Genomic DNA, 17,596 nt, shown 5'->3' on the forward strand with positions numbered 1-17,596 from the left:
ATGGAGGATAATTCATACTCCGTTTTTTAGTAAAATCACAGAAAATCGAATTAATTGTTTGTTAAATTGACATAAGTTGTACTAAGGGTAGATCAGTATACTCGAGTTGGTTAGATCGCGCTTATATTTATTAGTTAATTTTAACACGAAAAGTCTGTTAAATTTACCCAAATTTTCTGTCAAAATAACAGATTTTGTGTTCAATTTTTAAACATATAATTTGTGTTAAAGATCAACAAACACAATGTGTTGAATTAACACAAAAATTTGATGTACCTGAAGATCGGAACGTTTTTCGTGAAACGAAAATCAAAAAACAAAATGAAAAGTAAGGAATCTACTGGATCTAGAGTTGTGAAATGTTTCGTACATGCGCTAGTATCTCAGCTGAAAATCGCAGGCCACCCCCAACTACCCCTTAAGCAGTAAATTATACAAATTTTTCATTTTCGTTGCGCGAAAAACGTTCCGATCTACAGATACATAAAATTTGTGTAGACCGTTTGCGACACACGATTTGTGTTGAATTTAACAAAAAATTTTTAACTGTGCAGTAGTAGAAAAAAGCCATTTTCAATAAATTATTTTCCGATAGTCCCTAACAGTAACTTATAACCAGATTGTACTGCAGTTGTACAGATAATGGGGTATTTTTTTAATGTGATCCTGTACCTCCTGCGTCCCGGAAGACAAGCATGTGGGACAGAAAAAGATGACACGCGTGAACGAAAAAAATCATTCGGCGTGATTCAGATGATAAAGGCGGGCGTAGTAAAAAAAATAAGCAAAAAGCCATAATTATTTTTTTTTTAATTACTTATTTATAAATTATACTAATAAATTATTATATTTATTTTAATGTTAATGTTATTTATCAACTTCCACTTTAATAAAAAACAAAAAAAATGATTTTATTTATGAAACTTTTTGAAATCAAAGTTTAATTAGATAAATATTTGTTATAAAATAAAATTGATGATTCAGATTTTAATAATTAGATTGAGAAATAATAATAATTTAAAAGATGATAAAAAATAGCGCCACGTGATAGTACTATCTATAAATGATGCAATTAACAACAAGTGATGATTATTTGAATAGAGTTGAGACAGAAATAGTTGGATTTGATTCTACCTTTGGCAGAGATGCGAGGCATTGCTGCTTAACATCCCATACGAGTTGATCTTTAGGGAATTGAAGACACTTTGTGACCTGTAGCTCTGGTACTTCAACTCGGGCAAAAAGTATTCCGTCTTCAACGGGACCGGCTTCCAGAGCGGCATCGTGGGCCTGAATAAATTGTGCTTGTCCACCAGTGACATTGCCAGCTTGTCCTCCACTGGGACAAGTGCCCGTTCTTGGTCCCGCTTCCATTGCGAAGACCCTACGGGCTCGTCCTTAACCTCTCTTCGCTCTTTTTATCACATCTGGAAAAATAAGACATTTAAAAAAAAAATTATTATTATGATTTTTTTTCTTATGAATCATTTAATTTATCAAAAAAATATATACTTTATATCAGTTCCTATTTTTTAATTTATTTGACTAATTTGAATTAAGAGGGGTTCAAATTTAGTCAATTTTTTTACTAAATGCCAACTAATTATTATTAAGTATGAACGCTATTAAATTAATTGGTATGTTAGTTTATTTTCATTAATCATTTTATGAACACTTAAGAGCAACCTTAGACAGAACCCCCTTCCCTCCACTTTTGAAAAATTTCCGATGACTTCAAAGTCATAATCGTATCAATATTTTATTAATTAGTAAAAAAAAAAAAAAAAAATATTATTCATTGAAAAGATAGCAACATTTTAATTTTGCTATTATACAAATTAAAAAAAAAACAAATACTAAAAGATGTCTTAAATTAACTGTTTAACAAAATTTCAGCCTAAAAATTAAAAATTTCTTATACTCTTGATATAAATATTTTACTGAAATTTAGGGTAGAAGTACCGTTTGTGACCACTGCTCCATTTTTTGATATTTAATACTTTATTTTAATCAACGAAAAAGTATAAAATAAAATTTCAATTTTAATAGTGGGATAAAAGTATCTTTGAACACATTTTTAAAAATAAAATATTGTGTTGCGTCTTATACGAATTATTTTATTTTAATTTTCCAAGTGTCCAAAACTGGCCCTAAAGTGGCCAAAAACGGTACCTTTACCCTATTTATCAAAAACGCTTCACTCCGAACTTATAATAACTATTTTTTTTTTCAAATCCACTTCCTAAATCTGAAACAGTGAAAACCCCTGAAAAACCGTGTATATAGACTACTTCACAGCTATAAATATACCACTTGGTATACTTATAGCTGTGAAACAGTGAATATAAAAACAGTGAAATAGTCACTGTTTCAGATTTAGAGAGCAGATCGCCGAGAATTTATAACTGCGTTATCTATGTTTTTAAAAATTAATTAAAAAGTATGAAATACTGTTAAATACTGTTAAACTGTAAGAAATTTTGGTGTGAAAATGGCCCTCGAGAACTTTACGTAGTGTGAAATTACGGTGTAAATTATCTATCCGTGTAATTTACTTTTAATTCACACCTAAATTTTACACCAAGTCTTTTATACTACACCGAGTCCAAAAATTTTTTACAGTAAATGACAGTTCTAAATTATTGACTATTTAAAACAGTAGGCGGAGAGGGGGAGTGGAAGGCACTGCCTGCAATTTAAAATCTTACAATCGATTTTTTTTTCAAAAAAAAAAAAGTGTAATGGTAGTTTAGGTGAGACGTTAATGTACAATATAAAGTATAGGGAATATCAATTTTACGATTTTTATAGCCTCTAAAATTTTTTATGCTCGCAAACGTTTTATAACAAATCGAAGGGTTACATTGCATTACGATTTATAACCAGCAATCATTTAAATCTGTCTTTATATTATTATATATTTTTTATCGCAGCTGAATTTTTTTAAAAACATATATATGCTTTTTTTATTGCAATATTTAATTTTCTTGTTCACAAAATTAAATGTATTTTCGATTCACGTACTTGCAACCATATATTTATAGTTGATCAACTTGACAGAAAAAAGATTGTAAAAAGCAAACAATAAAAAACATTAACGGATAAAAAAAGTTAAAAGATCATACCACCACCAATCCAGTATGTATGAGAGAAGTAATGAGACAAGTCAAACGAGTCAACAAAAAAGTAAAATAAAACTTTTTAGAGAATATAACACTTATATGGCTGAGGTACTAAAAAAGAATTTTAAAAAAATTATATATTCCCTTTTACAACTGAGCCAATTTTTAAAAAATTATCTTTTAAATACAATGAAAGTGTAAAAAAAAGTAAATAAACGAAAAATAATATTGTAACGAATAAGTTTGATATTCTAATATAAAATATTTGCGAGAGTTGATGGAATGATTAAAGGATAATGTAAATTTAAAAGGATGAAATGAATTTTGGCAAAAAATATATGAGATACAAAAGGGTGTTGCTGGAGGTTAAAAGGACGCCGCGAAGTTGGATGTAAAAATATAAAACACAGGAGATATAATGACGTCAATGGAATACATAGGAAAGGAGGTGGTTAAATAAGTTGGATTTTAAAAAGGAAGGATAAAAAAATAGTTGAAGAAGTTGTGGAGTTGAACAGGATGTATCCGAGAAGAAGTGGCCTTCGATAAATCTCTTCCTCTCTTGTTTAACGCAATCACCCTTTCATGTCATTCAATTAATTTTTTCTTTAACTTACTTATACTTTTTTTTCAATTTAACTATTTAATCCTTATGTCAGATTTTCTTAACTTTTTAAACTTTGAATCTTCTTTACCAATTTAAAAAATTGATTTTACTTTGGTAATTAGTATATATTTTTTTTTATTCTCCTCGCTAGTAATTAAATGCACTGTAAAAACTTTGAGTCCGCGGTGTGGTGTGAATTTGGTGTTAAATTTTTCAAGACAGCCGGTGTAAAAGTAACATGACGTACGGTGTTAGAGTTTGGACTGCATGAATTAAAGTTTACACCATCAATGGTGTAAATGTGTAAGTTTTGTATTTGAAACTCTCTATGATTTCGACACTACACTGTAAAAAATTTTTTGACTAGGTGTAAAAATTTTTGTGTGATAATTACACCAAATATCGTGTTAAATTCAGATGGTGTGAATTTAAAATTATTACACCGTCAAGCGTTTAGATGTGTAATTCATGGTAATTTTCTCATTTGTTACTCATTAATCAAAATTATAGCGAGTAATACGGAATGGTGTAAAAAAAGGAGATTACACAGTGTTAAAATTACTTAAATGAATAATTGACACCGAGGATTTTTTACACCATTATTTCACACTGCACGGCCAATTAAAGTTCTCAGGGGCCATTTTAACACCAAACTTTTTTACAGTGTAACACCAAATTGTGTGAAAGAAATTCTTATACGGTGTTAAAAGTACACCGCTCTATATTTCACACCAATAAAATTTTATACCGTCCATTTACACCAAGGAGACCATGAAAAGTCTTCATGGAAAATTTTCACACCATAAATTTTTTACAGTGTAACACCGAACGGTGTGAAAAAAATACCTCATATGGTGTTAAAAGTACACCACTTGATATTTCACACCGAGAAGACCGTGAAAAGTCTTCAGGAAAAATTTTCACACTATAATTTTTTTTTACAGTGTAACACCAAACGGTGTGAAAGAAATACCTCATATGGTGTTAAATGTACACCGCTTGATATTTCACCCCGAGAAGACCGTGAAAAGTCTTCAAGGAAAATTTTCACACCATAAATTTTGTACAGTGTAGTAATAGTTAATAATTTAAAAAATTGATAACTATTTTTTTTCTTAAGATCTTTGAAAGCAAATCTGACTTTCGTATTGAAGTACCGGTACATAATAATTTATATCGCGACAATGGAAGTGAAGTCATGGAGGTCAAGCGGAACTTTCACTTTGAATCTTCGTGAACTTCAAAATATATATATAATATAATATAATACAATAACATGTGTATATTCATATATATTACTTAATCTAATATGAAAGTGGTACCTGTTATTTTTTACTACCCACATATTCGTACATAAGATCATTCATAAAAAATAGTGTAGAGAAAATTTATGAGGTCTTAAAATATTAAATAAAGAATTTACATTTAAAAATAAAATACTGTACAATATTTCATTAATTGTTTATGTGTATTATAATTTATCTTATATAATAGTTGTTATTCATTGTGGTTAGAATAATAAGACGCATGGAATAATACTGATTATTCAATAACTTATTTATAACAAATAATTCCTGTTTGACAACATTTGAAAATTCAAAATAATAGTTCAAGTGACATTCGATCTTATGTCAAGGATTCTGAGATATTGATGCATATAAATACGCGTTGTTCTGATAAAATATATTCATTACATTCTACAAAGTATCGCAAGATTACATCTCTGTACAAATGTAAGTATTAATATTTTTAAAATCTTAATTATAAACTTTATTAGCCACTTGCCTAAATTTGAAAATTTGAATTCAAAATTACCTCTAAAAAAAAAATGAGTTCTTTACACGCAAAACAGAAACAAAATTTCAGTTTTCAATATTAATTTTATTAAATATAATTCTCAGCAGTAAGTTTCATATATGTTATATATATCTATATCATATATATAGTTTAAGAAATGTCTCAACTTATTCTCACTATCACACTTAAGTCGACGGACAGTACTATCCTTATTGTCCTATACTCAACTATAGCACTTCTCATAGAACCCATTCATTCTTATAAAATCTCTATGGGAATTTATGAGAATATATTAGATTCTATGAGATTTTCTAAACAGAGTCGCGCAGTAAATAGAAATTTTGTCCACGTTTTTCTCTTAAGTAAAAAAACATTTTTTAAAATTAAAGTGCCGATTACTAGATTATATTTTATAAGATAATGCAGCGAGCCTCGTTTTCGATTTCGCGTTTAGAAATTTTGTTTGAGAGAAAAGCTTGGACAAAAATTACTGTAGACCCTCCGTAAGATGCACCTATGTCTGAATTTCTATAGTAAAATCCTTTTTTTCTTATTTGAAACTGAAATTTTTTTAGTTTTCTCTTTTCCGTACGAATAGATTATTTTTAAAAAATAAGGCAAATTGCTAGATTACGTTTTTTTTATTTTTGACTGAATAAATATAAAAATTAGATGAATATTTTCATTTATATTTTAATACATTGAAGGCATCCAATAAGAATATTAGTCGTTTGGTTCGTTTTGTATCTAATTTTTATATATAGTTAATAAACATAATAAATACTTCTTACGCGGTACATAATTTTCCAAAACTTTGTAGACAAACGTCTATTTATGTATGAAAAATTTGAATATTAATTTCTAATTCACATTTATGAATTTAAAAAATTGAATTTTCGCGCCAAATAATACAACCCTCTAATATCGAATATCATTTAATTATTTAAATTGAATTTTTGACAGCTGTTTAATAAGTTTTTCCGAAGATGTCAAAGCTTATGATCTTACTTCTTTTGGTGGCATTGTTAGCGGCTGTGACAAGCGCCCAGTTGCGTGATGTGTGCTCCACAAAAGGTGAATCGGTATGTAAAAACGAATTCTTATCTTTTTATTTGTTTTTTTTTTCTTTTCTTATTAATCTAAACATTTTTTACAATATTTGTTGCAGTGTTGGTCTGAAGTGTGTTGTGAGGGAACAACTTGTAGCGAATCTATGAGATGTGTATAAATCAAAATTTCCTTTTAAATTTCACAATTGTATATGGAATTTTATTTTTGAGTAAAAATTTAACACTGATATTCTGTATGATTTTTTTAATCAACTAATAAATTAAATTTATGATAAAATATTTTCAATGCCTAAATTTTTGACTTCCCGCTAAGAAAATTGAAAATTTTCAAAAATTCGAGACGTTTTTGTTCTCTTCCTGATTCTCAAAAATCAAATTTTCGTCAGATGTTGTTCGAAGGTCCTTGGATGCTATTTTAACATTTTCAGAGAGATGTCTGTATATGTGTGAGTGCGTGTGTGTGTTAGTGTAAACGTTCTATATTTTTTAAACAACTGGAGAAATTTAGATCTTGTTTTTAAATTTAAAAAGTTGAAAAATCAAAGAATGTAATTTTTAATAAAACTAATAAATAAATTTCTTAAAGGCCTTCGACAATAATTTTTAATTTATTATCCATTATTTATGTTAATTGCATTTTCCTTGAAATGTAGACCTAATTAATTTTATCGATAAACTCATATCGGGAACGCACTGAGTGTTACTAATCATAGAAGACATTCAAATTATATTGTCAGCCACATAGAAATTTATTTGTTTACGTATTAATTTGCTAACCTTCTTAAAAAAAAAAAAAAAGAATAACAAGGTTGGCAATTCGTTTGTGTCTACTAACACAATAATCCAATGGCCTATAAAAAGAGCGGATTCTTCATTTTTTTACACTAAACTTGCGGCTTCATTATACATCGACAAAGCTCTCCACTATTTTGGTAAGTTAGCATTATTATGAACTTTAGTATCATCTACTTGTCGATATTTTTTTAAGTAATAAAATACGAAAATCATAAAAATATTAAGTTATATGATGATCAAATTCAATAACTTTAATTCATCATAACAATACAACAATCATAGTCACATTAGGTTTTTTATAATAAATAAAAAATAGAAACATAAATTAATCATTTTTGAAAATTGTTAGTTTTTCCGAAAATGTCAAAGCTCATGATCTTACTTCTTTTGGTGGCATTGTTAGCGGCTGTGACAAACGCCCAGTTGCGTGAAGTGTGCTCCACAAAAGGTGAATCGGTATGTACACAGAGAATTTTTGGATCAAATTTACCGTATAATTTAGAGTTAACCTGAGCCAAAAACAAAAGAAACAGAAAAATTATCAACTAGTATTTTTTGTTTTATTTTTTACTCTTTTTTGATGTATAATTATTCGAAATTGAGGATTTTTTACTCCGTAACTAAACAATATCTAGAAACAGAAGAGTAATTATTCACTTTGGCTCCGTTTTACTCACAATTAACAAGTCAAATTCATTAAATAATTTTTTTCGAATAGAAACTAATTTTAAGCTGTTCTTTATTTTTTTTATTCATCTAAATATTCTTTATAATATTTGTTGCAGTGTTGGTCTGAAATATGTTGTGAGGGAACAACTTGTAGCGAAGGTATGAGATGTGTATAGATCAAGATTTCCTTTTAAAACTTCACAATTGTGTTTCGAATTTTATTTTTGAGTAAAAATTTAACAATGACATTCTGTATGATTTTTAAAACAAACTAATAAATTGAATTTATGATAAAATATTTCTACTATTTTAATTTTTAACTTCCCGCTAAGATTATTGAAAATTTTCAAAAATTCAGGTTATTGTTCTCACCCCGATTTTCAGAAATCAAATTTTTGTCAGACGTCGACGTTGGAAGATCCTTGGATGCTATTCTGACATTTTCGAAGAGATATCTGTGTGTGGGTGTGTGAGCGTGTGTGTGTGTGTGTGTAGAGTAGATGTTCTATATCTTTCAAGGAACTGGAAAAATTTTGATATTATTTTAGTAACAATCGAAAAAAATAATTGGCTAAGAAATCCTTTCAAATTTAAAATTGAAAAATGTCATTCGGCATCCGAAATGGAAGTATATTTCTCATTATTTCTTTATTTTAAAGTTTCAACATAAGATTGAATCTAAAGTTAATTTTATCTTGACATTTTAATCAGTTCCGAGTTCAAAAACCGCAAATAAAATAATTTGACAATTTAAATTGCTATTTTTTCCTAAAAACTCAATTGATTTTTTAAGTTTTTGAATTTGATCAAGAAAAAAGATATAAAATTCCACAATCATCCGTAAAAAACTTTCGAAGATATAATGACATTTTTACCGTGACACTAAAAATTGAACCTTTATTAAAATTAGAAAAACTACAGGAAAATAAAAAATTGAAAAAGGAACATGTACCTCGTATTTTATCAGCTATGACATCTTTTTTACCCAATAAAGCCACATGTTGCCGTTTAAAAGTTATCTAAGAAAAAAGCATCGAAAATAGCGTATTTCGTTAGTTTCAAAATTTCAAATCGCCATAATTTCTAAACTACTTGACCGATTTTGTTCATCTTTGAACTTAAGGGGTTAGGGGTAGTCAGAATTTTCAAAAAATCGATTTTTTTTTTTTTGCATTTTCTTAAAGTATAATATTTTAAAAATATTGTGTGAAAATTTGAAGTGAATCCGACAAATTCTTTTCGAGTTATTTAACAATGACCAAAGGACGCTCGGGTGCTACGTGGCATTCGAGAGCAGGTAGCTAGAAACAGCTGCAAGCAACCGACTTTTCGGGTTTCATTGTCATGAATATCTCCCCATTTTAATGTATTTATAATTATATATATATATATATATATATATATATATATATCCTTCTACATATATTCACAATTTGTAGGTAGTACAAGAACTGAAAAATAATTTTTGGTTGCCAGTATACCTGTAGTCGTTGCACTGATCAGTCGATAGTTTTGTGATAAATTATTTCTCAAGTGAATTAAATTATTAACCATGGGACGTGATTCTAGAAAGGTTTCAAGAGAACTTCGGAGTTCTGAAAAAATTAATAAGTCGCGTTCAGTCAAAAGAAAGAATGTTTTTAATCCGAAAACAGCCGAACGTGATGAAAGTATTCAGAGTACATCTTCTAAAAAATTAAAACAAAACACTGAAGATGATGTACCTGAAGACAGCAGTACTGAATTTCGAATAATAAATTTTATTCAGGTATTCACTGCAATTTCTGCTCTTATAAAATGTAAAAAATGTGATGGAAATGTAGTGTTTCAAACAGCAAGTACACGTGGGCTGGGATTCAAAATTGTAGTTGCATGTAATAACTGTGGAAATGAATATATTCCTTCCTGTTCTTTCGTTGGGCATTCTTATGAAATAAACAGACGTTTCATTTTTGTAATGAGAATACTAGGAATAGGATACGAAGGATTGTGCAAGTTTTGCGGCCTGATGGACATGCCGTCTTTTTTAGATAAATCTACGCATACAATTTTACTGAAACAGATTTTGAATTGTAGTAAAGCCGTCGCAGAAACCTTCATGACGAAAGCTGTGAATGAAGAAAAGCAAGCAATGCCAACAACTGAAAATGAAGATATAAATCATCTAACTGTATCGGGAGATGGAACCTGGCAAAAACGGGGATATACATCGTCATTTGGAGTTTCTTCTATAATTGGCTATTTTACTGGAAAGATTCTTGACATAAACATTAAAAGTGCATATTGTAAGCTATGTGAGTATTGGAAAAAAAAAACAAATACTGTTGAGTTCGAGGAATGGTATCAATCGCATGAAGATGTGTGTTCTGCTAATCATCAAGGGTCTTCTGGGAAAATGGAGGTGGATGCGATGGTCGAAATGTTTTCGTATTCTGAAACTAAATATGGAGTTAAGTATGCCAACTATATTGGTGATGGTGACTCCAAGACCTATTCAGGAATTATAAAATCAGATCCTTACGAAAATACAACTGTAAATAAAAAGGAATGTATAGGGCATGTCCAAAAGCGGATGGGGAGTCGATTACGTACGCTGAAGAGTAAACAAAAAGGTCTTGGTGGTCGAGGTAAGCTCACAGGAAAATTAATAGACAAACTAACTGTGTACTATGGTTTAGCAATACGCCGGCATTGTGATTCTATTGAAAATATGAAATCTGCTATAATGGCAACCTTTTATCACTACGGCTCGAGTGATGAAAAACCGAATCATGATATGTGTCCAAAAGGCGAAGAATCTTGGTGCTCTTACCAGCGCGCTGAAGCAAGAGGAGAGCTTGATACCTTTTCTCACGATTATTCTCCTTTACCTTCTGATGTTTTAAAAGCTATCAAGCCTATATACGAAGATCTTAGTAATGAAAATTTACTTTCAAGATGTGTAGGTGGATTCAATCAGAATAATAATGAAAGCTTTAACCAACTAGTATGGAAAATATGCCCAAAAACGGTAAATACTAGTTTTACTATCGTACAAATAGCTGCATACGTTGCTATGTGTATATTTAATGAGGGTATAAATTCATTATTAGTCTTGATGAATACACTAGGACTTAATTGTGGGCCTAATTCTCATCGGTATGCAGAAAGAATGGATGCTGCACGTATCAAAGTAGCAGATAAGCGCGCTAATGATAACACCCGAGAAGGTCGATTGCAACGTAGGCACCAGCAAATCGATATTTTGGAAGCTGCTATGTCGGCTGAAGAGCTATTATATGGTCCAGGAATAGATGACTCAGTGTAAGTTATTAAATAATTCTTATAATTCGACATAAATCCATAGCAAAACTTTAAATGCGTTTTTCTCAAAACTATGTTTTCTGAACTGGTGATCACTGTAACTTAAAAACTGCTCGGTAGATTTCAATAAAATTTATTGTACTTTTGAAATACATTAAAAACTCGTGCCTGATCGAAGGATTTTTTTTTTTTTTCAAAATTTCGATTTTTTTTTAACAATAAACTGTCGGTTTTTTTCTCGAAAATTTGAAAAAAATTTCCTGAGGCCGCCATTTTGTTAATTTCGAAAAAAAAAAAAAAAGCTTCGATCAGGCACAAGATTATCTATTAATAAAACTAATTTTTCTTGTCCGATTGATTTTAGATGAATCTCCAAGGACTTATGATGATCACCGCAAAGGACTTCGGGAGGAACGGGCTCTACAAAAACAGCGATAACTTTTTGAATTATTAATTTTTTTTTTTGAAATTTTCGTGAAGTCAAATCGAAACGTGTTCTAATAAAGCTATGTTTTTATTTTTGTCAAATAAAGTAATTAACTACAAAAAAAAAATTATTGAAAATCATCATTTTTTCATACCCCTGAGTACCCCTAACCCCTTAACCGAACTAATCATTCATAGAATAAGTGCGCCAAGTTTCATTAAGATCAGTTTAGAATTGCAGTCGCTGTCGTCGCAACAAGGCACGTTATATATACATACAAATACAAACTTTTGAACCAATGGTATTTTTGGAACCTACTCGACGAATTATGATAGACTATGACGAAATTCTTCGAAAATTCCACTATGAGGACAAATACAATAGAGATTTCTATGAAATCTACTACTTAGTTGGAAAATTTAATTTTTAGCAAAACTAATAAATAAATTTCTTTAAGGCCTTCGACAATAATTTTTAATTTATTATCTATTTTTTGTCATCTTAGTTTTTCCTTGAGTGTAGACCCATTAATTTTATCGATAAACTCATATCGGGAATACACAATATGTTACTTTTCATAGACGACATTCAAATTATATTGTCAGCCGCACTAAAATTTATTTGCTTGCGTATCAACTCGCTAACCTTCTAAAAAACAAAAACAAAAAGGAGTAGAAATGTTGACAGTTTGTATGCGTCTATAAATACAACAATTCAACACACAATTTCACACTATACTTGCGGCTTCGTTATACATCGACAAGATTCTCCGCTATTTTGGTAAGTTAACATTATGATGAAGTTTATAAAGTCAAAAACGAATCGTAGAAGTATAAAAAAAAGCGCGTGTTAAAATCCTGAGTGTTGAATTTTTAACACTTTTGTATGTCAATTGAACACACAGTATTTGTTTTGTTTGAACTGTCGCAATCGATTGATTTTTTAACACTCAAAAATGTTATTTTATACGAAAGTAACACTTTTTATATGTTACTGTCAAATCAACACACAAAATATGTTAAAAATAATCTCGACCATCATAAAAGAATTCTTGGAAAATTTGTTACTTTCAACATATACGCGTGTAACTTTTCCAACACTCACGGCATGTTAAAAAAACATATTAATAAGTGTAAAACGTTTATTTTACACACGATATTTGTTGATTTCGACGAATCCTTTTTTATTGTGTAGTATCATCTAATTGTCAATATTTTTCAATGTAATTAAATACGAAAATCATACACTGAAAGAAATTTTCTTTAAAAATTACCGTTATATTCACGGTAATCGTGGGACGAATGACACGACCTAATCATTTGTCGGTAAGTGAGATAATTTTTAACTTTTTTTCAACAAATTTTACCGTAGTCTACTGTAAATTTTAGTCGGTTTTCGGTAAATTTTATGAAGTCTACTACAAAATAAATAAATTTTTTCGTAATTTTTATTTCAAAAATGGTAATAAATAAAAGCGCTGCATTATATCCCATGATCACAGTAAATTTAACGGTAATTTTTAAAGAAAATTTCTTTCTGTGTAAAAAATATTAAGTTATATGATGATCAAATTTAATAACTCTAATTCTATATAACAATACAACAATTATAGTCACATTAGGTTCTTTATAATAAATAAAAAACAGAAACATAAATTAATCATTTTTGAAAATTGTTAGTTTTTCCGAAGATGTCAAAGCTCATGATGTTGCTTCTTTTGGTGGCATTGTTAGTGGCTGTAACAAACTTCAAGCTGGCTGAGGCGTGCAGACAACGTGGTCAAACGGTATGTACACAGATAATTTTTTTATGAAATTTACCCTACTTCCTATTCGAAATTGAGTATTTTTTACTCCATAACTGAACAATACCAAGAAACAGAAGAGTAATTATTCATCTCGGCTCTGTTTTACTCAAAATTAACGAGTAAAATGCATTATATAATTCTCGCCGTATAGAAATGAGTTCTTATTCATTTATTTATGTTCTCTTTTTTCAATATTCTGAACATTTTTAACAATATTTGTTGCAGTGTTGGTATGAAGAATGTTGTGGAGGAACAACTTGTGGCTACACGTGGCATTGTCAATAAATCAAGATTTCCTTTCCAAACTTACACTATTATGTCTCAAATTTTATTTTCGAGTAATAATTTGACAACAATTTTGTGTATGATTTTTGAAACCAACCAATAAATTCAAATTGTGACAAAATTTAAGAAAAAAAATGAGAAATTATTTTTTAAATGTAATGCAGTATAATATTTAAATATGTATGGAATAAGTGAAAATTGGAATGAGTATTGGAGTAGGTCCGAGTATTTTTTTATGATGTTAAACCGCAACGCTATTATGTGAACTGACGCTTCTATAAGGCCTCGGCGGTTTGCTTTAAAAGTTTGAATAACCTACTGACCACATCTCACTCTCAAGTCAAGGGCCACGTAAGGCCAACGAATTAACCAGGTTGTAAAAATTCGTATCAGGGAGAAAGGGTGATGATGATGTGAATAAACGATGGAAACCCATCTTGTCGAGGTTAAATACTATTCGAAACGTACAAATTAGTTTACACTTCTGTAGGTATTAAATTTTAAATTATACTTATAACTCATATTATTTTATCCAAAATATAAATTATGTTTATTTATAAAAATCCTCAGTATATAATTTTTTTGTTTGGTTTTTATAAATTTAAACCATTCAATATTTTCATTTATAAAATAATTTATGTGCAAAATTTGAATACTCATATTATTGCACTGTAAAAAATTTTTGTGTAAAAATGGCCCCCGAGAACTTTACTCGGCCCGTTAATTTGTTTACTTTCCCAGGTAAAAATATTTGGCCGAAAAAACGCCGGAACTGTAAAATTTTAATGAAAGAAGTCGGAAACACGCCGGGTAAGTATTTTTAAGACAATTTTCCTTAACGCAAAATCATCATAGATTACACATTTACTCACTGGACGGTGTAAAAATTTGTAATTCACACCGCCTAAATTTACCTTGATATTTGGTGTAATTTTCAAAGTCATTTACATTACACCAAAATTTTTACAGTGTAAATGCTTGTTAAAATAATCGAAGTGACTTTGAACTTTGAAGACTTAAATCAATGTCAGTATATGCGAAATTTCAATTCCTATTATTTTTCTTTACCTAAACACAATTATTTTTCACTATTAATACACGGAAAAAAATGATGCTCAAAATATTAATAGTTTGTAATTTATTTTTGACTCAAAATTAGTATATTTGTATACTAATATCAAACCAGGATCATCATATATTACAAAATGGCTATTATTCATATTAAAATTTGATATACATAGAAGAGCAAAATTTGTAATTTCGTATATTAAAATCAAAATAAAAAAGAGTCGATAAATTGGTATCTACAGTTATTTATTACTATTCAAATAAACATAGAAAAATTAAAAAACTTAACACTTATTCGATTTATGTATATAATAAATTAATTTATAATAACGAATAAATAACATTTTATATTAATTATTAGTCAATGGGATAGAATTTATAAAATAAGAGTTAAAAGTTTTCGGTATTTTTATGAGCAAAAAATCAGTATCTAGTATACTAATTTTTCATTTTATTATTTACCACTTATTCGATTTATGTATATTGTAAATTAATTTATAATGATGAATAAATGATATTTTAAGCTAATAATTGATCAGTGATATCGAATTTATAAAATAAAAGTTAGTAACTTTTGCAATTTTTCGGCTGGAAAAATCAATATGTAAGATAGCAATTCTTAATTTGACCAATCATTACTTTTTAATAGATGTATGCCATGAATTAATTAATTTTCACTAATAAGTCACGTATTTATATCCCAAAAAGTAATAATATTTACTTCCTTTTTGAAATAATTGATAGTAGTTTTTAGGAATCTACAAAAATTAGTAAACTACTTTGCATTAAGTACATAATAGTACTAATTATTAATAACAGATTCCACTTTTACTACTATTTATTATTTTTAGTATTCTGTTTTTTCCGTGTATGAACGGAATTCTATCATAAAAGTATTTAATAAAAGTTATTGTTTGAATATTTCTATCTCGAAATATTAAAATGTGTGTAGGTGTGCGTATTAGATGTAAGAAGAATATTACAATATAATAAAAAAAAAAAAAAACAGAGAATAAAGAAGACTCTTTAGTTGTCTGTTCACAGCAGTAGACATGGGTGCATCAGTGACATAAGCAGTAAATCATAGTTTTACGACTCGTCTTTATGTGGCCCTTATTCGCGGTTCTCATCGAAGAGACCAGTACATGAATTTTTTTGTCTGATGGACATCATACGTATGCACCGCAGCGTGGGCCTGGATCTTTTACGGGCAACTATAAGTGTTCGCCGTTTGAATGATTCTCCATCTGCCTCTTGCATATAAGCCCACATATTTTTCCTTCACCCTCTCATTTCTTTCTTCACCTTGCAGCCTTTCTTCGTCTTCCCTCAAGCTGCCATATTATATGTATACCATAATGCATATATGTATATATACATATACAGTGCATATATAGCATAGCGGAGATGAGTAAGAGAAGAGTAGAGTAGAGTAGAAAGACGCTCTTGGTGGTGATTCCAATGTAATTAAAATCAAGGCCAGACAGTTTTAAAACCAGTCGAATAATAGCGCGAATGTTATTGCCAGCTTTCCAATAACTTTTTAAAGTTTTTACGTATTGACGATCGCTTAAAATAAATATCTACATCGATTGCCAGATAATAATAATAATAAACAAGGGACAAGACTAAAATAAATATGTGGTTATTGAAAAAAGGGTGCAATAGAAAAATCGACGGTTGATTTATGACAGGATAACGTTACAGGAATTTTAATCCCTTTGCTATAAATCATTTTACTCCACTAAATCTGTTAATTATTTGCTTCGACATACTGATGAATAAATTTAACGTGAATTTACGCAGCCAATAATTATATTTGTGGATATATTATTAAGGATTTATGAATATTTTTCCTCCATTCATTCAATCGTTATATTGGGGCAATACAAAGTAGGTATACACAGTAAAAAATGTCGGGTATCTGTGTTATATACGGTCGTGTTAAAATTTTTGCGATGATTATTTTGTATTGAATCGACATATTTCACTGTTGTGATATAAAATTTTAAATTGAATTACTAATTTAACGTTTTAAAAGTGTTACGTAGTACAAAAATCGAAATTGTTCACATTTATTTAGGGTTACTTTGAAATTAACATGAAATTTATGTTAAAAACTCAATCAATTCACGGAAAAATTGTTAGAAAAACGAAAATGAAAGCGATGATTGATGAATGTCAATTTAATTCTAAAATTTTGATTATTAATATATTATATTTACCATTTACTAGAAGCTGGAATGTTTATCATACTAATAAAGAAGATTTAGTCATAATTTCGAATTATTTTATGTAATGTAAAAATAATCTTTTCGCTAAATAAAAATGTGTTTTTGTTGTTTTAAAATAAATTTATTGATTTACTATTTGCAACTGGTATGAAATATTACGTGATTTTTTAAAAATCTTGACGAAAATAAAATGTTGAGACCATTCTCAATGTCCCCACTTTTTAAAAATTTTCAATGACTTTCAACTCTCCTAAGCGTACGAAAATTTAACAATTAATTAAAAAAAATTAAAGCATTAATTGAGAAAAGGACAAATTTTCTGAGATATAGAATTTAAAAAATTACTTACAGTTGATATCAACCGGAAGTTACACGAAATTAGGAAAAAAAATTTCAATAGTATCTTCTTGTC

General features: G+C 28.9%; 2 protein-coding genes and 2 long non-coding RNA genes across 14 annotated transcripts in view; 3 read left to right on the top strand and 1 right to left on the bottom strand.

Moving 5' to 3' along the window:
• LOC130672164 (SH3 and multiple ankyrin repeat domains protein 2-like) overlaps nt 1-17,596 on the bottom strand; it is a 216,854-nt gene that overhangs the window by 55,504 nt on the left and 143,754 nt on the right. For all 11 annotated transcript variants that reach the window (XM_057476527.1, XM_057476525.1, XM_057476526.1 and 8 more), the window contains one exon: nt 1,135-1,427. In XM_057476527.1, coding sequence (XP_057332510.1) covers nt 1,135-1,374 — 240 coding nt within the window. In that variant the 5' untranslated portion in view covers nt 1,375-1,427. The remainder of the gene's footprint in view (nt 1-1,134; nt 1,428-17,596) is intronic.
• On the top strand, nt 5,309-8,360 carry LOC130672168 (uncharacterized). The gene is made up of 5 exons (XR_008990645.1): nt 5,309-5,462; nt 6,490-6,608; nt 6,695-7,528; nt 7,741-7,847; nt 8,177-8,360. It is a non-coding gene; the product is annotated as an uncharacterized LOC130672168 (long non-coding RNA).
• LOC130672166 (uncharacterized) lies at nt 8,671-11,975 on the top strand. The gene is made up of 4 exons (XM_057476529.1): nt 8,671-9,426; nt 9,500-11,070; nt 11,171-11,363; nt 11,728-11,975. Exons 2-3 carry the CDS (start codon nt 9,613-9,615, stop codon nt 11,234-11,236), a joined length of 1,524 nt encoding a protein of 507 aa, XP_057332512.1. The 5' UTR covers nt 8,671-9,426; nt 9,500-9,612; the 3' UTR covers nt 11,237-11,363; nt 11,728-11,975.
• Nucleotides 12,416-14,031, top strand: LOC130672169 (uncharacterized). Its single transcript, XR_008990646.1, has 3 exons — nt 12,416-12,570; nt 13,470-13,576; nt 13,823-14,031. It is a non-coding gene; the product is annotated as an uncharacterized LOC130672169 (long non-coding RNA).

This window comes from Microplitis mediator, chromosome 7 (genome assembly GCF_029852145.1).
Source record: "Microplitis mediator isolate UGA2020A chromosome 7, iyMicMedi2.1, whole genome shotgun sequence".
NCBI classification, from domain to species: Eukaryota; Metazoa; Arthropoda; class Insecta; order Hymenoptera; family Braconidae; genus Microplitis; species Microplitis mediator.

Bases quoted from the DNA above. Each gene is read 5' to 3' on its own strand.
- LOC130672166 (XM_057476529.1), top strand. From the start codon at position 9,613: ATGGGACGTGATTCTAGAAAGGTTTCAAGAGAACTTCGGAGTTCTGAA. The intron at 11,071-11,170 runs GTAAATACTAGT...TGAATACACTAG, and splicing joins GGAAAATATGCCCAAAAACG to GACTTAATTGTGGGCCTAAT.